The sequence below is a fragment of the Felis catus genome, chromosome C2, assembly GCF_018350175.1.
Source record: "Felis catus isolate Fca126 chromosome C2, F.catus_Fca126_mat1.0, whole genome shotgun sequence".
Lineage (NCBI taxonomy): Eukaryota > Metazoa > Chordata > Mammalia > Carnivora > Felidae > Felis > Felis catus.
Window position 1 is genome coordinate 78,108,849 of NC_058376.1, and position 22,155 is coordinate 78,131,003.

Genomic DNA, 22,155 nt, shown 5'->3' on the forward strand with positions numbered 1-22,155 from the left:
TTCCCCTTGTTCTATTACTAGGTACTTAAACTTGTGTCTTCACATTGAATTTACTTTCTCCTCCCTCTTTAAAGAAGAAGAGTTCCATCCCGCCCTAGTATAGACAGAATTTGGATAGAATTTAGATCTAGACTCTGACTCTAACTGTCTCTTCCCCTTATAAAACCTTGGACTGGTATCATCCTTCCCAAACTGGGATAGACATGAGGAAAGATTCAGATAAAGGATGTAAGGGATTATTCCCAGCCCACATTTCCCACACTAGTGGAAGAAGCACACGCAGTAGGCAGAGTTGATGAAGAGAATCCACAAATGCTTAATTTTCTCTACTGACCACACTGACTTTCTGCCCAATGGCTTAGCCCATTCAGAGCCACCTGCCTTCTCATATGCCATGAAATATAGAGATTTAACAGAGATGTGGATAGCATGGCCCACAGATTATAGGAGAATCTCCTGCCACTCACCCACATGGGGTCACTGAGGTCTGAGTCCTGCATGCGGATACAGTCCATGCTAATCTCAATCTTGTTTCTTGCACCATTTTCTGATGGCTCATCCACAAAGTTCAAGTCAATGGGCTGAACTGAACATATAGGCCTATAATAAAGGACAAACAAAAGGGTGTTAGGCAGGGAATGGGACTAAAACACAAGAACCCAGGGGATAACAGTGAGCTCTCTCAGTTTCAAAGATGGCAGAGCTCATTGGTTAGAGTCAGAAACTCTAGGTTTGAATCGTGGCTCAACCACATGCCGTACGTGTAATCTCAGGCAGTTCAAATCTAAATCCTATTCATAAAATGGGAATCATGATCCTTACCCTTGTCAGAGAATTGCTGGGTGGATGTGGGAGAGAAAGGATGTATCAGGAACTTAGTATTTTATACCCCATCCCTTAGGGTACGAAGTGCTCTGGTATTTCCTCTTAAATTGTTCACTTATCCAAACTCAATAAAGAATACAATAATCATTTTCCTAGCAAGGCATAAATGACCAACAAAATTTAGTGTTTTACCTGTTCAGGGGGTATTTGTATTGTACCAGCAACTAAGAGTCTTTAAGCCAAAGGAACAGATTTTCAGTATCAAGGGAGTCATTGGGGAACCTATTTGGAGGTAGTCAGGAGACCAAAATTACGCTCCAAAATTATACCACCTTGCAATAATGATCTTCATTCAGTATTATAAACTGAATAAATCTGCACTGAATTTTGACACAGAAATACTATTGGAGGAAATACATTTTTCCAACAATATTGACTGATTTTTATTGATTTTAGGAGCACGTCATAGTAAGCAATATTTTTATAATCTGCATTTGCCCATTTATAATAATTTAAGTACAATATTTTGTGTTTATTTGATACTTACTGTTCCAGAAAATCCCAGATATGCTGGAAGACCTCTGGACTGAGGAATTCACTTGTCTGTGTGCTCTGGGACATAGTGGATCGGTAATAGCTTTCTTTCCAAGAGAAATGAGCTGGGGTTTCTACGAACCTTAAAAGAACAAAAATGAAACTAGAATTATAGTCTCTGTATTTAGGATATTGAGTATTTAAACTAAAGCATACTCAATCAAGAATAACTCAAGTGCATTTTCAGAACCATGCAGGCAGGTACAGCGAATTTTACAAGTTGCATGAGTGGCATTTCTTTGGGCAATGTCATGGATCCCATTTTGCCATACAGTTAGACAATCACATCTTCTATCAAGTTATTCTGTAACTAATAATGTTGTTAACACTCTACACTTCCACTATCCAGCATCAATGCTCTGAAGATTTCAAAAAGAAAATAAACATTCCCTCATTAATTCTGACAGCCAGGGTGACCTATTATTAAACTTGTTTTAAAATGACTCAACTGATTATCTGCCCATTCTGCCTCCAGCAGGTAAAAAGTAGAATCAGAAAACAGAGAGGCGTTCAGAAAATTGAAATTTCACCTGCAGCAAAATCACCTCTCTCATAACTACCATCTCAGCATTGTGCCCAGGGAAAATAAACTCAAACCTCTGAACCTAGTTTTTTCTACTTTTTAAAAAATTTTAATCACCAGTTAACCTACCTTGATGTGTGTATGTGGGTGGTTGTTAATTGGAATGTAAGATTCTATGTTAGACTAAAGGATTAAGTATTCAGACTAAACATCTGAATATGTTGCAAATGAGTATTATTTCTGTTTGCTCCATTTTGTTGCTGGGTCCCCACGTTTGCCTTTACTTAAAAAAAAATAACCTTGATCCCTATATAATGTGAAGGAAAATATCAGCTTTCTCAGGTGATGCTGTCTCCAGTTGGCATGTTATCTACACAGATCATCTTAGTATGTGATTCATTGTGACTATCAGTAGACTAATTTTACCCCAGGAAGAAATTAACTAAGCTTTTCATCATTACTTTTAAAATCATAAAGTGTTAATAAATAGTGTACTAAGATAGTCAATCATCTTAAATTTGCAAATGAATACTCTGAGCTTGTTACGTAACAGAAGATAATAGCATTGGATTTATTGTTGATAATTTCCAACCTGTAAGGAGAAATAAGTTCATTTACTCTAGTTAAACACATTATGAGCATCTATTATTTACTAGCAAGAATAAAGGCCACTGAAAATAAAAAGCAAATAAAACAGTGTCATCTCTAGAAGATCAATGTATAGAAAGTAAGACAGGAAACCAAACCTCTAATAAATAGAGTATGTATAATGCTATGAAAGTACAAAGATAAAATATATCAGCTCATCTAAGGGATCAAAGAAAGAGCCTTAAAGAAGGAGAAGAAATTCGCTATGCCAGGTAGGGATTAATAATATGAGTGAGCAGTCTATGGCGACAGCATAGACAAAATCCTAAAATGGAAAATCATTTGGTGTATGTGAGAAAATTGCAAGAAACTCTATGTTAGTAGAGTATAAGATTTAGGGCAAAGAACACTGGAAAACAGAACTGGAGAGAGGAGAAGAAAATCATACGCTATGTTTAAAGAAAGATTAAATATTTCAATACTTTCAGGTTTTGCAACACATTTTAAAATTAACTTTTAATTTTGAGATAAATACAGATTTACATACAGAGTCCATGCACCTTTTATGCTGTTCTCCCAATGGTATACAACAACTTACAAAACTGTTCAAACATATTCCAACCAGGATATTGACACTGCTACAACTCACTGATCTTATTCAGAAATTCTCAGTTTTACTTACACTCGTGTGCACACATACACCCATGAATGAGTTACGGATGGATTTCTTTCTGCACATCCATATCCACCTCTACAGCATTAAAGGGTTTTAAGCATGAGGTTGCCAGTCAGAATATGTTTTGTACTGAGAAATCTGGAAGCTGTGTGAAGGAAAGATTTCCAGCACATCAGTTTATGGGCAAAGTGGTTGCACCAGTCCAGGTAAGACAAGAGGATGCTAGCAGAAATGGGGATGGAGAAGATGGCCACAAACTGAACTACTGGCAAAAGGCTAAATCAGACCTTGCTTATGTTACATTCATATTTTCCCTCTAGTCACTCTCTGACACCTAAAGACCTTCCCTATATTTCTGCTGCCTCCACTAACCAGCTGCAAAACTGCGGGCAAGTCTCTGAGCTTCAGCTTCCTTGACTGTGACACAGGGACAGTCGCCTCTGCTCTGCTGCCTCACAGACACCTACCCAGTCCTCAATGATCTCCTCCCCACAAGGCATTTCCCAGTCCTTCACTTGAACTATAATCTTCCTTCTCCAAACTTTCTTGGCCTTCAGTTGCATCTCATCAATGGTAATTCACCCTACTTTCCTTGGACAACAATCGAGTGTAGAGAATTTTAAGTAACTTGAAGGCAACGTCCATATCTCTTTGCATCCCTTACAATTTTATATTTCCTTGAGGTTGGAATGGAAGGAACATGGGTTTTGAAGTGAGACAGACTTGGGTTCAAATTTCAGCTCTACCATTGTCACACTTTAAGGACATGGTCAATTTACTTAGCCTCTTTGTATCTTCAACTATGCTTCCTTTACCAGGTGGTTGAAATAATGTGCTACCTATTTTGTATACAGTGCCTGGTGCCTGGGTTGGATTAGGTCAGGTATTACAAAATGTGTATCCAGGAAAGAGTTGCTGAATTGAACTAATTAAATAGCATATTTGAAAGTCCTGTGAAAGCTGTAAAAGTGTCACACAAAAGTTATTAAACCTGAATTATCCCCTCATTTCTCTCCAGTTCAAACTGTTCTTTCTCTTTCTGTGTTCTTTCACCATAAAATGCTCGCCATCGCCTCTCTTTTCTCTCCTAGATCACCTTTATTGACATTGAATAGGGCAATAGCCCCTCTCCTTTCATCCCTCCCCCAAGACCTCAAGCTTTACAGTGACTTTACTATAAAAGTTGAGAGTGAGGTTTGGAATACATCAGCAGTTTTCAAATTGGTTGCATGAAACTCTAGGGTTTCCAGTGCCTCTGTGTGTTCACCAGATGTAAAGAAATGGCCATATTGATAGGAGTCCAGACGCTCCTCCTTCTTAACACCAAGAAGTTTGGCTTTTGCCTGTCTTATGTATAGTAGTGTTCCAAGCAAGATTTCTTTTGAAGAACAGGTTCTGTTACAGTGTTTTAGAAAATCGGTGGTCTAAGTTAGAGGATCTTCACCGTCTCTCCTGTGCAAATCCAGAATTGATTCCAGGTCTCTGAATAGAGATGTAAAATACTATTGACAGGAAGGAAGGAGATCAGCTAGTGCCATAGGGCAGGAAGAGTGAGGTAAACCCTTCCTATCTTCAGAAGCTTTGCCTTTGGATGAATCTCAGTGTCAATTTACTCATGGAACAATCACTGTGTTCAAGGGGGTTTGTCAAACCAGTCACACCCACAGACAGGAAGCCTCAAGTCACTTTTTTTTTCTTTTCAGCTTGTTTTTTTGTGGATTAAATACCCTGTGCTCTTAGTATTAACTCAGCAAAAAAAAAAAAAAAAAAAAAAAAAAAAAAAGGAACCCTACTCTGTAGAAGTGAGCTGAAAACCCCAAGAGGTATCCACCAACAGTTTGCATTTTCTCTTGCTTTTTTCTTTTCTGTCCCAGGAGTCGTCACTCAAATCTCTTACATTAAGTTTCTTTCAGCACTCCTGAAAATCTCCAAATCTAATATTTCAGAGTTCCAAACAACCTTAATATTATAGATGGATTTTAGAATTAATAGATCTCTGAGACCATCTAGCCTACCTTTTCTTATTTAATAGGTGGAAAAGTGAAATCTAAAAAGAACCAGTTCACCCCAGCTATATTGTACTCAACATAAGTCTTTACCCACAGTCCAGGAAAAATAAATTGAATCACCAGACACAAATTTTCATCATGAATTGCCCAACCCTTGGCCTCTTGGAACAGTTCCCATACTTAGCATTTTCTGGATATTTAAAGCCTCTTTACTCCCCTTTAGAGCATCCATACTTAAAACTATGAGAGTAGGAAGGAATATACTTGATTGTATACCAACATCCTCTAATTCACTTAACAAAACAAAACAGCATTTGGTAGTGATGCAGATCAGAAAAGAAGCTGATTGGCTGTTCCTCGACTTCCTGACTCAAGGCTCCCTTGACAGGGTGTCACTCCTTCTGGTATACAGAATGTGGCATGGGGAACACCAGAAAAGCAGACCTGGAGTGCCCCCTCAGGAACTGTGCCAACACTTGGAAAGATGGGGTCACACATGAATCTAAACCTTTGGGGGCCACATAGAATGTCAAAGTCATTTGTGCCCTTAAACACTGTCTAGACTTGCTATCTATTTTCACAAGGAAACTGAGGCTGATACCTTAAAAACTTAGCCTAGATCCACTGTTGTGCTCGAGCACTGGCTAATGAAAGCAGACTGTTCAATATTCTGGAATTTTTTCAAGCCAGTATTTAAACACAGTCATTATTATAATTTATTACAAAGTATTAAACTTTAAATAATGTTAAAAGCAAAGATAATAAATACTCAAACCTGATCACTTCCTAATTATTTTACTATTATCTATGTTCTTGAAAGCCTTTTTAAAAAAATAATGTAGGGAAATTACTCAGATTTTTAAAAAACCCTGTGTGAATTTATTGCTACACTTATCTAATAATGTACTTTAGTGAACTATTTATGTGCAAAAGACTCAATAATACATATATTGAGTATTATGTGAAAAGCTATGTGGGGATTTATTGATGAATGAGACATGTATGTTGTTTTTTTGAAAGTTTTTCATAGTTTAGTGTCAGAAATAGAACACCTTCAATGTTTGCCTAATTTTTACCCTCTGTCATAACCTTATGTGCTCTTAATTTCCCTCTGGACTGGGATCTTCTGAAGGACAGAAAAGCCAGCATGGAACATTCATTTTGGTTTGTGCTCTATTTGCCTGGTGATTGGCAGAAAAGGATTGCCATTGATTATGACAGGATTTCACATTACGGGGCCTGCTTTTCCAGTTTTCCACATGACACTTTTAGGCTCAGAGAGGTTAAGGAAGTTGTTCAAGTTCACTCAGCTGGTCAATGATAGATCTGGGCTTTATTTACTAATTTATTAATTAGTTAATAATGCTGGGCTTTAAATTTAAGATTGTATGACTTCAAAGTTCATGCTTTATTAAATTATATATACATATTATAATATACATATATGCATATATAATATACATATATAATAATGCTCATGCTTTATATATATAATATATATATATATATGGTTCTAATTTTCATTCATAATAAAGGTTTTTATAGTTAGAATTTTTTTTCTGTAAAATAACAAAAATCCTACCAACTCTGTCTCATCACAATCATTACCCCTTTTCTTCCAAGTGAGCAGGAAATGATGTGAGAAAACGCATACTGACCAATGAATGATATTGACAGAACATTTGGCCTTTCTGAAGATTCTCAATATTGGTAAGAGCTGACTCTAAAATGTCATGTAAGAAAAAACAGCTGAGGTCACTATTGTTTTCCAAGGGGACTTGAGCAGTCAAAACCTATGGGATTGTTCCCAATTCTCAGATAAAAGTGATTTAAAACTCTGAACATGACTTCTTCTGTATATCCATCCATCCAACCTACCAATCCATCAAATTATTGCTTAACCTCTCTGGACCTTCCCCCAAACAAGTCTTCCAGTTGGCCTCAGGAGTTTTCCAAATCACATAATGCCATTTTTATTTTTAGTTCAGAAGCAATCCTGCATTTTCAGCTTACTCTGCTATTACAACCACTCTGATTATTAATTGTCATACTTAGTTTAAAGGATGCTGAAGAACACCTTGATGCTCTTTAATAAATTGCCTAATCATTGCACACAACAGTGCCCAAGAGCCCTGGAGGAGTAAATTTATTCATATGCTTTAGATATGTGTCAAAGTCCAGAAACTCACTCATATAATCTAAATAAGGTACATTAACATCTTTTCTTCATTAAATGGAAATCTTTCCTTTTCAACTTCATGTTGAAAAATGACCAGTCTGTTCCTTATCTTTGTATTAATCCCAGAGTCAAACCCATATATCAACTTCACTTCCAGCAAAGAAAACTCACATGGATAAAATGCATTTAGAGCGCACACACACACACACACACACACACACACACACACACATATATATATATATATTGTGTGTGTGTATATATATATATATATATATATAGTATATACATATAGTATATATATATTGTATATATACATTGTATACAATTATATACATTGTATACAATTGTATACATATTGTATACATATTGTATATATATGTATTATATGTAGATTTTTTTTAATTTTATGGTTGAACTGATAAACTGTATTCTTAAGAAAATCTCTTTTGTATCTGTCAATATCCATTTATCCTCCATTCTGCCATAATTAGTGGAGTTCCTTTTCATCTTCAGACGCCTTTTCTCTTTCCACTACCACCTGTCTGAACACCTGATTGCCCACAGCTTGCTTCTGCCATAACTCTTTACTCTGCACCCTGAACTCCCAATTCTCCCATCAAAGTCTACATATATCTAGGGTCAACTCACCAGTTGTTAACTCTGAGGTAGTGATCTTTTCTTCTCTCAAGTACCAAGTCCTCTAAAGTCGATATTTTGTGCCCCAGTCTCTATCCTAACCAATTGCTGCCTTCAGGTAATGATTTGTCTGGCTGTAACCCCGATCTCTCACACCCCCATCCCAGTGAACCTTCCTGCTGCTATCATGTCACTGGTCAGCAATCTCTTCTAACTTCTGTGTGATCATCAATCTTCCCCAAACAGTATTTCTATCAGGCTACTCCTTTCCTGACTCAGATTTCATAATCGCTCATCTTCGTACCCTGGGCAAAATCTAATTAGACCTCATCCCTCATCCTTTTTATTCCTTTGGACAGACCCTCTTTTCCAAATTATTCAGCTAGCTGTACCCTACATGTTATTTTTTTCAGCAAGAGTCTTTTCAAATTATAACCTCTTATACTCCACCATCTTCCCCCAGGTCACATTCTTCACATTTACTAACATCTAGTACAAAGCTCTGCACACCTAAAAAAGGTACTTCAATACACTAAATATTTGTATTGCCTCCCAAATTCATAAGTTGAAACTTAATCTCCAGAGTCATAGTATTTGTAGGTGGGGCTTTGAGGAGATGATCAGGTCATTATGGTAGAGCCCTCATGAATAGGATTCATGCCCTTATAATAGAGGTCCCAGAGAGCACTCTTCCCCATTCCTCCTTGTGAGATTACAGAGAGAAGACTGCCATCTATGAACTAGGAAGTGGAACCTCACGAGACACTAAATCTGCCAGCACCTTGATCTTGGACTTCAGAGCCTTCAAAATTGAAAATTGTAAGAAATAAATCTCTGTTGTTTATGCTACCCAACCTGTAGTATTTTGTGATAGCATCCTGAAGGGACCAAGACATCCACCATATTTTTTTGTTTATTGTTTGAGTTTACTTTCTCAATTTGGCATGTTTTAAGCATCCCTGTCCTTAGTTAATTCTACCGTAATTTACTCATGTTGAAATGGTGTTTCCAAGGGCGCCTGGGTGGCGCAGTCGGTTAAGTGTCCGACTTCAGCCAGGTCACGATCTCGCGGTCCGTGAGTTCGAGCCCCGCGTCGGGCTCTGGGCTGATGGCTCAGAGCCTGGAGCCTGTTTCCGATTCTGTGTCTCCCTCTCTCTCTGCCCCTCCCCCGTTCATGCTCTGTCTCTCTCTGTCCCAAAAATAAATAAACGTTGAAAAAAAAATTAAAAAAAAAAAAGAAATGGTGTTTCCATACTATATACCCAGGTCCTCTAACAAATGAGAGGCTGGGAGTCAAAACAGAGGCTGGGAGTCAAAACACATATTCCTACTTTCCTGGTTCTTTCTAGCAAAGAGTTATAGAAGAAAAACAAAAAAAAAACAAAACTGAAAAAGGCTTTATTTCTCATCCTCTATACTTTCTACAAATAAGAACTCACAGGGATTTTATTCACAGTCCCACAGGAAACCTACAGGGATCTCGTGCTACACCCCAGGCATCCTGGCTCCCTCTGCAATGCTCTGAAGAAAGTGTGCAATTATAACTTCCTATGGGGCACCTGGGAGGCTCAGTGAATTAAACATCTGACTCTTGGTTTCTGCTGAGGTCATGATCTCACAGTTCATGAGTTCAAGCCCCGCATTGGGTTCTGCACTGACAGCAGAACCTGCCTGGTCTTCTCTCTCCCCCTCTCTCTCTGCCCCTCCACACCTTGCTTGCTCTCTCTCTCTCTCTTTCACTCTCTCAAAATAAATAAATAAAATCATAAAAAATGTAAACTTCTTGTAAACTGAGCTGTCTCTAAATCCATGAACATAAAAAAAAAACCCCAAAAAACAAAAAAACAAAAACATCATCCAACATCACTGTCCTATAATAAATTGGTCAGTTAATAGTCTGATCCATTTAAATCTAGAATTTGGCATCTGGTGAAGATAATGATAAGGGAGACTTGAATCCATCTTACTTCTAATATCATTTTTGACATTATAGCATGCAAATATAGACACTTGCAAACTTACACACAAGGAACATATCTATAAACTGCTCCCAAATTACAATTTAGAAGACATCTGGGGTTGCCTGTGTGGTTCAGTCGGTTAAGCATCCGACTCTTGGTTTTGGCTCAGGGCATAATCTCACAGTTCCTGAGTTCAAGCCCCACATCAGGCTTTTTTGGGATTTTCTCTCTCCTTCTCTCTCTGCCCCTCCCCTGCTCTAACTCACACACACTCTCTCTCTCTCTCTCTCTCTCTCTCTCTCTCTCTCTCTCAAAATAAGTAAATAAAATTTAAAATTTTTAGAAGATATTTGAATAAATGTAATCACCATTACATCAGGCTTTGAATATGTTAGAGTTTTGTACTAATGTGAAGACCTGATAGGAAGTTCGTGTAGCATCCATGACTGAGATATATGAGCATCGAGTTCTGGAAGGACTATGGGAAAATACAAATCTACAGGGGAGTTTTCTTAGGATGCAGTTTTCTTACGATTGCAAGCATCCTCACCCTGGATACTTACAGACTATTATCTGATCATTTATTATATTTAAACACTAGAAGATGGTAAATTATCAGATCCGGTCTAAGCTTATTTTTTCTTGCCTCAGTGCATACTGAGGCATAAATATTGTAATTATTTAAGTACTTGCCTAATTGTCTCCATTAATATATTAGTATTTTAAGTATAGGATGGTGACACAATTACTAGAGCATATCTCAGAAACATAGTGGTCAATATTTTATTGCTACATAAATAATGATTCACATTTGTTATACATACTCTAGTATGAAGTTATTTCCACATACATCTCATTTGATAGTCATATTATGACCTATGTATCATCTGAACCATATGAAATCATTATTTTAGAGGTCAAAAATGGTGAAATATAGCAAGTTTATATGGCTCAAATTCATAGCATGGGTATTACTATAGCATGGAAATTCATAGCATGGATAATCAGTTAAATAGCTGATTAAAAGACTGGTTAAGGTCATACATTCCAAAAGTCAATGGCACATCCAGGTCCTGAACCTTATTCTTAGGAGTGATTAGATGGACAACCCACCAAAGAAAGCAACGTGGAGTGACATTTGTATTAAGTGATAAGAGATTTTCTGTGTTCTTTTTAAATATAAATTTGTCTAATGTGTACATTTTATTCTAAATATGATCTACAAATTATAGCAAAATAATTTAATGTGTTTATCAGCTGTATATGTGATGGGCTGAAGAATTAGTAGTAAAAATTAAAGAAAACAGTGCTATGACAGGAAGCTTCAAGAACAAATTCTTTGGAGCACCCACCCTTACCGATTTGCTAAATGATCTTATGTATTTCCTTCAACGTAAGGCCACCATATATTTTCACCTGCCCTGACTCCATTTGTTCCAAGTCTTGGTACTGAAATAGCTTAACTTCAAAATTTTAAGGTGCATTTTATTTTATTATAACAGGAGATAAGATTTTGGTGGTATAAAAAACAGAAGTTTTTAAACATTAAAAATCAATTATCTTGTTATTCCCGACCCTCACAAACACCTTCATTTTCTCTGTTCCCTTCATTCTACTTCCCTTTGATCATGCTTTACCCATTTTGCAAAAGGGTTTTTACAGGGTCGTTCTCGTGTATAAAGTTCATATTACCATGTTTACCTAATTCCTTAACATTTGATACAAGAATTGTTTATACCAGGCTATTTAAATAATTTGTTTGTTAAATTTTATTCTAAGTTGTTAAACATACAAATTGGCTAAAGGAAGGGAATTCAGTTTAACAAACCTTAAATTTTAGAGATTTTTTTTTTCTGAATGGGATATGATACATGTTAAAGGATATTACCTGGCAGTAATGTTTGATATTTAAATAATAAATCATAAGGATTTATTTATTGAGCAACACATTTATAGACATCATCGTGAAAAGAAGCAGGAGAAAGACAGAGAGGCTTTGCCATCTTTGGTTCATCCTATCTGCACTTCTGTATGTATTTTCAGACACTTACCTGAAACTGTATTATATATCTACTTATATATTGTCAGTTTCACCTATGAGAATGTAAACTCAATGAGAGCAGACTGTTTGTTCACTGCTGCATCTCCAGGGTCTAGAACAGTGCCTGGAAATACTGCATAATGCTTGTGAATAAAGAACAAGAACATTAAGAGATTTCATGGACTGGAATCCTATCTGTTTCTTTTTCCAACTACCCCTACCCCATGTTCCCAACACTCCCATGTCAGCTATTGCCTCAGTTCCACTTTAAAGACGTGAGGAAACTATAGTTCTCAATAATTAAGAAATGTCCACACTACAGCCTCTTGAAGATAAAAACTTACATGAATATATCTTTGCATATATCTTTGCATATATGTTCATATATAAATAACAGAATTCATAATAATACGGCATTCATAAATATTTGTTGAATGAGTGAATGAATGAATGGCCTTTGTTCACACAGACTAGTAGAGTTAGTGTACAAATACAGGTCAAATTGATTCCCAAGTCTTTTTTTTTTTTTTCTTGATAGATCACAATGACTCCTGTGAGGAAGTGGATGTTTTGCAACAATGAAAGAGAAAATTTTAGGAAAAAAAAATACAAGCACAAGAATAAAGAGACAGGTACATACACCTCAGAAGTTCCTGAGAACTTCAATGTGATGACAACCCAATAAAAAGGTTCCCAATGGTGATCCTGAATCATTAAGAGTTTGCATGGTAAATACTATTCTTGGTTTAAAAAGACAGTGAAGTATGCCTTATGCTCGGAAATATCAACCTTCCAATATTCTTTTAAAATACTATTTAAAGAGTATATGCTTGTTTACCTAGAAAATCCAACAGCCCAGAATGACATATTCCCAAGGGCTCCTGGTAGAGAAATTTTGTTTTTACTAAGACAGTATGGCTCTTTTTGTTCCTTTCTGATCAGGATCACATCTTGTCTTAGAGTACAGTTTCTTATTTACAGTTTCTAATGGAGATGTAGCTCTTGGGCATAAGAACCTCATTTATTTCAGTAGTCTAACACAGTAGCAGGCACCAAGTGGGTGTCAAGCAAAGGCTTTTAGAAGGAAATATTTGGAAAATAGAGTACACATGACTATGCCAATCCCTACAGAAACAACAGTTAACATTTGATTGCTGCTGCAGGCAAGGTGTTCTGCGATATGCCTGACATGCATTTATTTCCACAACATCCTGTGATGTACATGCCAATACTATCCCATTTTACAGATAAGAAAACTGAAGCCAAGTGGTAATTTACTTCCTCCAGAGTACATGGTAACTGGGAGGATGGGACATCTGGGGTCTGAAGGATTTGGTTTGAGAGTCTCTAGTCTGTTAATTACAAAGTGAATGGCTATGGGCAGATTATTCTGCGTCTCTAAGGCCGAATTTCCATATCTGTAACAGTGAAAAAAGAAACAGCACTTATCTCAGGCAAGAGGGAAGGCCTTGAAATCTTACCTCAGAAGGTTACTCCACTTCCTCAGCAACGGGCAGTCGGTGTCACACTTAAAGTTCAAGAGAACCACCTGACCCACATTTTAGAAAATACAGAGTCCCTGTCCCTACCTCCCAAAGATTCTGTTTCAGATGATCTGGAATAAGGCCCAAGAATCTGCACTTTAAAGAAACTGCATGTGAAAGCATAAGGCTTGAGAAATCACCTACATTCTAATCCCTTTGAAGCTTTTATCGAAAATGTAGCACCTTGATAAATCTGCATTTTCTCCAAATATCCATCCTCACAGAGGCAAGCCATTATCACATTCTTGCTTACTAAAATGTCTTTTTTATCACCTGAATCAAACAGTATGGTGTAATGATTACAGTTAATATTGTATAATACATCCTACATGCCAGGCATTGTTCTAAATGCTTGATGGATAATAACTCATTCAATCCATCAACAATCCATGGTAGTTTGACTATTTGAATCCTCATTTTATAGATGAGGAAACTGAGCCACACAGAGCATAAGTAACTTCCTCAAAGTACACACTCAGTCCATGAGGGCGACAAAGTCAGCCGGCTGGCTCCAGAGTCTGGAGCCTAACTATCTATCACACTGTGCTGACTCTCCCAGAGACAGAGGTCAGAACCCTGGCTTGCCGGTGATCCTGGTCAAGTCTCTGCTCCTCTCTGGGATTCAAGTTCCTTCTCTAGGAAGTGAGGGGGCTGTCCCTAGTGATCTCTCAGGCCCTCTGGTCCAAAGATCCTATCATTTATTTTACAGGAGACTTTTGACCTTGTTATCTGACGGACCAAGGCTCTAGAATTGCTGACGGTAAGACACGTTCTCTCTTCTAGAACTGCCCCGCTGTTATTTTTTCTTTACCTGCCAATTCAGAAAACTTTCCTCTGAGTCACTTGTCCTTTCTTCTTGGTGAGGAATCCAAATGCACTTCAGTCTAGAGCCAGTAGGTAGATCTATCTCTACAGACTTCCTTCTGAGCCCGCACTGCTGTCTTTGTTTAATCAGGCTTCCAAAGTGCTTATGCCTGAGCCTGTTTCAACCTCATTACCCTCCCAAAGAGGCCCACCGGCTTCTTGTTCCTGCTTTCCTATTCTCCTTTTGAGCAACAGCACTCTTCAGACCTAATTGGTGCTCAGTCCCATCTCTCTAGAGTCGTCCTCACACCTGTAATTCTGTGCTATCACCCCATTCCAGGCTTCAACTCTGGGCTTTTAGCCTCCTTTTTCTTAAATCTGGCTACCGTTACGACACTTGGGGGGAGGGCTGAAAATAGAGATGCCTGGGTGCTATCCCAAAGCAATGAAATCAGAATGTTGAAGAATAGGATCTGGGAAGAAGTATTATTCAAAAATTCAGAAGTTCCACAAGAGATTCTAATGTGCGGCGTGGTTGAGCAACATTGGTGTCCAGGGCTGATGATTCTCTAGTGGGGGGATAAGCAAACTGGAATCACCTGGGCAGCTGGCTCCTCCTCACGCCCAGGGAGGGAAGTCTGGGCATGTGAGGCAGACAAGGAGCCACCTTCCAGGTGGTTTGAAGAAGTCCCTTTGTGAAACAAAGTTCTAGCTGAACCTTTAAAAGCAAGATGGATCACTACACCTTTCTTTCACCCACCTTAGTGGAATATCCCGAGGCTTCTCACTGCATCCTGCACCAAGTTATTATTTCTTTTCTTTTTATGTTTTTTAATGTTTATTCATTTTTGAGAGAGAGAGAGAGAGCGAGCATGAGTGGGGGAGGGCCAGAAAGCAAGAGGGAGACACAGAATCTGAAGCGGGCTCCAGGCTCTGAGTTGTCAGCACAGAGTCTGACGCAGAGCTCGAACCCATGAACCGCGAGATCCTGATCTGGGCCCAAGTCAGATGCTCAACCGACGGAGCCATCCAGACGCCCCTATTTCTAATCATGAAGAACAATGCAGAGGAAAAAGCACTTGACTTGACAGTAAGATCCATATTCTTCTTCTCTGTCTGGACTAACTCGCTGGGTAACTTTGGGGGATTCCCTTTTTTCAGTCAAAGCTTCATTTCCTGCTATGTGTAAAAGAAGCTAATTGGATTACTAATCACTAAGCTTCCTTCCTATTTTAGTATTCTTCTATTTGAAGGCCCCAAACCTATTGTTCCTCAACTGTTACACAATCAACCCCAGTTCTTTCTTTCCACATTCAGCTGACGCCAGACGGCACATCTAGGCAAACCTCTTCCTGATCCCTGGTGAAGATTGCCCACTGCAAACCAATACCAGGCTTCAAAGGCTCTTTTAAACTTCCTTACTATACCAAGAACTACAGCTGCCCAAGCTTCAGTTCAGGCCCCTGGGTCTTCACAAAGGTCCTTCCTGTCAGAGTCCTCTGAGAGCAACCCCATGTGAGAGCAATCACCTTTCACATTTCTCAGCGTCCCACCTCCTGCAGGAAGGCAGGGATGATGAATCCTCTAGCTGTCCAGTGATTAGAAGGTAACTGCAGTGTGGCCTTGGAAGGCTTCTGTTTGCTCGCTCTGTCTTAGTGGGAGATGGCCGAGTCTGTAAGGAGGTGCTGGCTGATGAATGTGCAGCAGAGAAATGGTAGCCAGAGTCTCTCCCTTTCCCTTTCTGCCAGCTTCTGGTCCCCTTTTTCTTGGGAGATGCACCATCTAAAGGTGTTGGAGACGATGGCCTCTAAGGCCACCTACACTGAGACTCTTTCTAGGTAGTATGTACAAGTATGTGGGTGTGTCCCCCCCACAAGTAATTGGAATATACCTACACTAATAATGATAATAAAAAATAATAAAATTACTATTTGGCAAGATGAAAACTTAAACTGAGGAATGTTCTTGGGTTTTGATCTGCTCTGCAGTGGCCAAGATCCTCCTCTTTGCCCTAGTTCTTTGACTTTTGAATCTGGGATTGGAGGAAGGAGAAAAAGAATGAAGAAAAAAAAAAAATTAGCAAGGGTATTTTAGTGAGTCTACTGAATAAAGGGCTCTGAGTCAGAATAAAGGGTAAAAATGAAACATACATTGAGCTTGCTGGGGAGGGGAGCTTGGGCAGTAATTGGCAAAAGAGAGATTAATGGAGTAACATGAAGACTGGAGAGAAAAGTAAATAAGAAAGGAAAGTGTTACTCAAGGTTACAAACTGGCTCTTTAACATCTTTCCAAAGACCAAAAATAAATAAATAAATAATAAAGGAAATTTAAAAGAATGGAAGTAAACAAATGAAAAAAATGAAAATTCTTTTAAACTGTATTTCATCTGTGCTTTTTTTAAAAAAATTAATGTTTATTTATTTTTGAAAGAGAGACAGGGAGCATGAGCAGAGAGAGAGGGAGACACAGGATCCAAAGCAGGCTCCAGGCTCTGAGCTGTCAGCACAGAACCTGATGCAGGGCTCGAACCCATAGAACTGCCAGATCATGACCTGAGCCAAAGCCTCACCCTTAATGACTGAGCCACCCAGGTGCCCCTGATCTGTGCTTTTTGAACACTGTACTACCTAGACAACCCCAAGTGGCCATAGGCTTAACGGCATAAGAAGCATGATGATATTTAAGACACTTACCTACCTTTCACACAAGGAGATTCCAGAACAGTTCATAGAGAAAAGGAGAGGCATAATCCCACAGAAAAAGACTCTCCAGGGAAATCTGGCTCCAGAAAAATGGAAGACTCTCAGGTAAAAAAACAGAGGTCTATAGGGGCACCTGTGTGGCTCATTCGGCTAAGCATCTGATTCTTGATTTCGGCTTAGGTAATGATTTCACGGGTCCTGGGATCCAGCTCCGAGTGGGGCTCTGCCCTGAACTGCTTGGGATTCTCCCTCTCCCTCTCTCTCTGCCCCTCCCCCACTCTCACACGCAGAATCACTCTCTCTCTCAAAATAAATAAATAAAATTTAAAATATTTTAAAAAACCAGAGGTCTACAAACAACTACCCACATAAACAACTGCCGTCTGTTTCCGTAAAGCATTTTGGAGTGCCGCCATGCTTATTTGCTTCGAAGAGTCTGTGCACCGCTGACATCACAGTGTCAGAGTTGAGTAGTTGCAGCAAGGACTACATGGCCTATCAAGCTAGAAAGAGCTGCTATTTGACCTTTTACAAGACTCATTTATGAGTAACACTTAATACTAGACATTTTAAAAGAAAACTTAAAAAAATAAAAGTTTAACTGCATAATCATGAATACTTCAAATTATCAAGGAGGCAATGGGTAAGCATGTCTGTTGTTGGAATGTTTATAAAAACAGTTGGGGGGGGGATAAGAAGATTTCCATCAAATTAGATGCTAAGAGAGCACCTACGGAAGTGTGAAGTGCGGGCACAACATCAAGGAGACAAACGGGATGTGATGGCTGCTGCAGGAACGAATTCAGAAATTTACAGCTCAGAAGGAGCTGAGCTTTGGTAAGTGATGCCACAGACTGGTTCTAGACTGGATGATGTAGGAGCAAGTATGAGAGGAAGGTTTCGCTAACAGGAGCAGCATGGTGTTCTGGCCACTGCAATGCTGTCTCTGGAATTTCCCTCTGCACAGTTGGTAATCCATGATAGTAAGCTCCACCCATGGTTGATGCTTATGACGTGTCCTTGAAGTTGATTTTGCTGTAGACGAGCACTTCCTGTTTTTCCAATATGTAGCCCCTGTCCATCAAAGCATGCCCTTAATGATATTATCTGTCTTTAACAATTTGTTGTTTTTGTTTTTTAACAATTTTTAATTTTAGCTTCCCGGAGCCTGAGGGGAACAGCACATCAAAGAGCAAGCTTTCTCCTTTTCCCACATAAATGAATTTCTTAAGTCTATCCTTTGTGTATATGTTCCCCATAACTATCAATTCTGTCTTCTCTTTGTAAGCTCAGTGTAAAGATTGACTTTTGGAGGGTGGATTCAATTTCAGGCTAAAAGGAAAAGAAGAAAACTGCTCTAAAGGATGGGGCTTATCCAGTGCAGAACAGGTCTCCTCAGGCCTAATTTCCAGATTTTACAGAAGCAATAAATAATTTAGGGATTTGACAAGCATGATTATTTTTGATTAATGAAACTGACCTAATTTAAACAGGATATTTACGACCCCGATTTCAGATATTCTCTGTGACCTGCAGGTTAGTGAGGTCATGTTATTACAACATTGCACATAAAAAAATGCAAATTTAGAACATTTGTGTAAAAAAAATCTACAACCATAGCTGTTTAAAACAATATAAATTTTCACTTGCCAGTTCATCCACCTTCTCCTAGGAGCGGTCAGCTGCTGCCTGTAGCTATGTTTCCTACATCTTAGTTATCAAAAACAACTTTATTTGTTTATTTTTCAAAGTTATTAAGTTTGTCACAAGTATAGCGTGATACTCCCAAGTGATTCAAGTGAAAGATGATATTTAGTATATTATTAATTATGAGATGATCTGTGATTGGCCCAGATGAAGGTGTGTGTTTGTGTGTCCAGAAAGTTATTAAATGGCAGTAGAACAACTTCTTAGTTTCAAAGATGCTGAAACATGGGAGTGACTTACGGGCAGAACACAGTGTGCATATGGGTGTGCGTGTGTGTGTGTGTCCATATTTTTTAGTTAAATGTTTTACCAAGTTATTGCAACAAATGGTTATGCACTAGATCTAAAGGTTCTTGGAGATTGTGATAAGTCTCTGTTAAACAAGCTCTATGATTGGTAGATGCACCGAAGAGAAATTTTAGAATAGATTAGTGCCATAATGGGAAATAAATGTGAATAAGATAGCTTTTTATTTTGGGTTATTTTCAAAGATTTGGCTATAAAGTTCAGGCTACTGGAAAGTCCTTCAGTCCTGTTGCAGTGAGTGCTGTAGATTTCTGGCTTCTCCAGTGTGTTGAGTGAGGTGAAAGCTGTAAAGTTCTTTTCCTAATGAAACAAGTCCACTGTTGGTACTGAGTTGGTGGGGGAAGAGTGGCAAGTTCCATCTCCTTAACAGAAGTGATCATGGAATAACGAATGATTCCATATTTTGGAGTTCAAAGGTGAGTGAAGGATAACCTAAGTATGTGTAAATTACCATACTGTTTCTACAATGTATTTAAATTGCGAATGTAAGAAAATCTTACAATGCAAATTCATTACAACAAAATCGTCTTGAACAAATCTGCTATCCCTTGGGGTTTGACTTCTCTCAAGAAAAGTGAAAATAAAAGTATATTTCACGAAAGGGAGCATAATACATTAAAGGGAAGTATCTAATATAATTAAAGACAAAGGTTCTAAAGGTGCCTAATGGGAGCATTGGGAACTGATTGGAAACATGAATTTTGGAATCCTGGTTTTGCCACACTATAGATGTTTGGCTTTGAGTGAGTTATATATAAGCTTTCTAAACCCCATTTCCCTCATTTGGAGAATAGGGATACAAATACCTACTGTGTTATGTTGCAGTAAGAGTAAAGTATCTGGTCCAGATCCTGGCAGGGACTCAATAACAGGTAGGTAACAGTTATCACTGTTCTAAACTGTGGTCTAAAGTGAAATTCCCATCCCCTGAGAATGATGAGTCATGGTGGTTACAGTGAAGTGCATGGTTCAGTTCTGTGGAGACTTCAAGTTATTTCTCAGACAATTTTATGGTCTCTTGATTTTTTTTAACAAAAGAAAAGCAAACCAAGCCACTGCACAGAAATTTATACAGTGATAAATCTTTAGAATTCCACACTAAGAATCCTTGTGGTTTATATACAGTACCCAAATTCTTTACCTGGCTAGCTGCTCTGATTTTTAGCACCAGATTTATATACCATGATGACTGGACCCAAAACCACCACAGGGGTGGTCTCAGACTTGGCACTTGTGACCTTATTAAGGGTGTAGAATCATTTCCCATCAGTGACTGTATGTAATTGCAATAATCCTTTGCTGACAGGTATACACCTACTAGGTCTTTCTGCTGAACAAGGCACATTTCCTGAAGCAAAAGTAGCACATTCATAGGAGACCAAATGTATTCTCCCTGAGAACTTCATCTTCTTGCTGGCCAGAAAATATCCTACATGATCTTTGTTTTAGAGTAAAAGATAACTAGGGGCACCTGGGTGGCTCAGTCAGCTGAGCATCTGACTTGGTTTCAGCTCAGGTCATGATCTCAGGGTTGCTGAGATCCAGCCCTGCTTCGCGCTCTGACCTGAAAGTGTGGAGCCTGCTTGGGATTCCATCTCCCTCTCTCTCTCTGCCTCTCCCCAGTCTTGCTCGCATGCACTCTCTCTCCAATAAACAAACAAACACCAAACATTTGAGTAAAAGCTAACTACAGTGGACAATAAATGACATACTCCCAAAACAATTGCCACAAACTGTGTTTCTTGTTCACACTAAGTCTTAGGAGAATATTTACTTCATGCAGCTCTCCTGTCCAAGTTTTCTATAAGCAGAAACTTCGAGATCCAGAATCCTTCCATCCAGGCCAGGCTATCCTTCAGAGCCTCAAAAACTTCCCCTGGGTCCTCTCTATCCAGCCTATAAGTGAAGAGAGGAGGGAAGGGGAGACAAGGGACAAGAGAGGAAGGGAGAGAGCATGGGAAGGATCTTATAGTAATCTTAGGAAGTGGGGAAGTAGCAAGCACCAGTTCTGCCATATTGCATTGGTCAGAACCAAGTCATGTGGCCACATCTTACTTTAAGGGAAGCTGGAAAATATAGTCAACCGTGGAAAATAAAACAGTTTGGTGAACACATACCAACCAATCTTTTTCTTTGTTTCATTTTTTTTTTAATTTGGTTTTGGATTTCAGGACGCAATTTTTTAAAAAAAGATGATGCTGGTATCTGTGCATGTGTAAAACTGACATAGTTCTGAGATGCATGCTGAGTGAAATCTTTGACATGTATTTACCTCTTTTATTCATACTTCCTCCTAAGAATCTAGAGGCCTCTTACTTCTTAGAGGACTTTGGAAAGATTATCTCTAACCAAGGGAAATCTATCAAAGACTATGGTGTACACCAATGAGAGAGAGAATCTTGAAAGCAATCTTGAAGATAGGAAAAGTAGTTACTCGAACAGCCCCAAAGTTTACATAAAGGAAACTTCTCAAGATTTCCAAGCACCTGACTTATAAACAGACACCTTAACAAAACCCTGGCAAAGCAAGATTTCTTTCCTGTTGCTTGTTTTTCTGTACTTGTTCTTTGAATGTTAATATTCCTGCAGTGAGCCAGTACTATGTGAAAGGATGACTCCTGGAACCAAAGCTGAGAGTTAGTCTCTTTGCATATGTCTCAGTTGGCTCTCAGGACAAGCAGAGCACCAGAGTTAGGACAGAACACTGGGAACATGAGCACTTTTCAAAATGTCATGACAAGGAAGGGATGAGCCCAGAACTTGAAAACACTTAGAAATTGTTCCTTTTCCACATTCCAACTTGTGAGAGTCCTTTGTTATCTTAGATCACACACAAATTCCAATTACATGGTGTCTTTAGCTACAGGTGACAATAACATACCACTGAGCATCTGTAAATATCCTGTATAAATTGGAGAGTTGGAAACCCACTTTACCCAAATTGCTTTTAAGTTTCAGATGTGTTACACAAAAATGGGAACTTTTAAAAATATACTTTGGAGAGAATGTAAGACAAAGCTTCAACCACTCTTACCATGGTGGACAAAATCTTTTCAC

At 38.6% G+C, this 22,155-nt stretch overlaps 1 protein-coding gene across 8 annotated transcripts in view; it reads right to left on the reverse strand.

Annotated features, from left to right (window-relative positions):
- The window catches only part of TP63 (tumor protein p63), a 229,293-nt gene that overhangs the window by 143,849 nt on the left and 63,289 nt on the right, over positions 1–22,155 (reverse strand). For 7 of the 8 annotated variants that reach the window (XM_019839986.2, XM_019839985.3, XM_003991796.6 and 4 more), the window contains exons 2-3: positions 1,373–1,501; positions 468–600 (exon numbers count right to left, since the gene is read on the reverse strand). In XM_019839986.2, the coding sequence (XP_019695545.1) occupies positions 468–600; positions 1,373–1,501 (262 nt within the window). Of the gene's footprint in view, positions 1–467; positions 601–1,372; positions 1,502–14,390; positions 14,525–22,155 lie in introns of those variants that run through there. The other variant, XM_045037149.1, reaches the window with a different exon arrangement.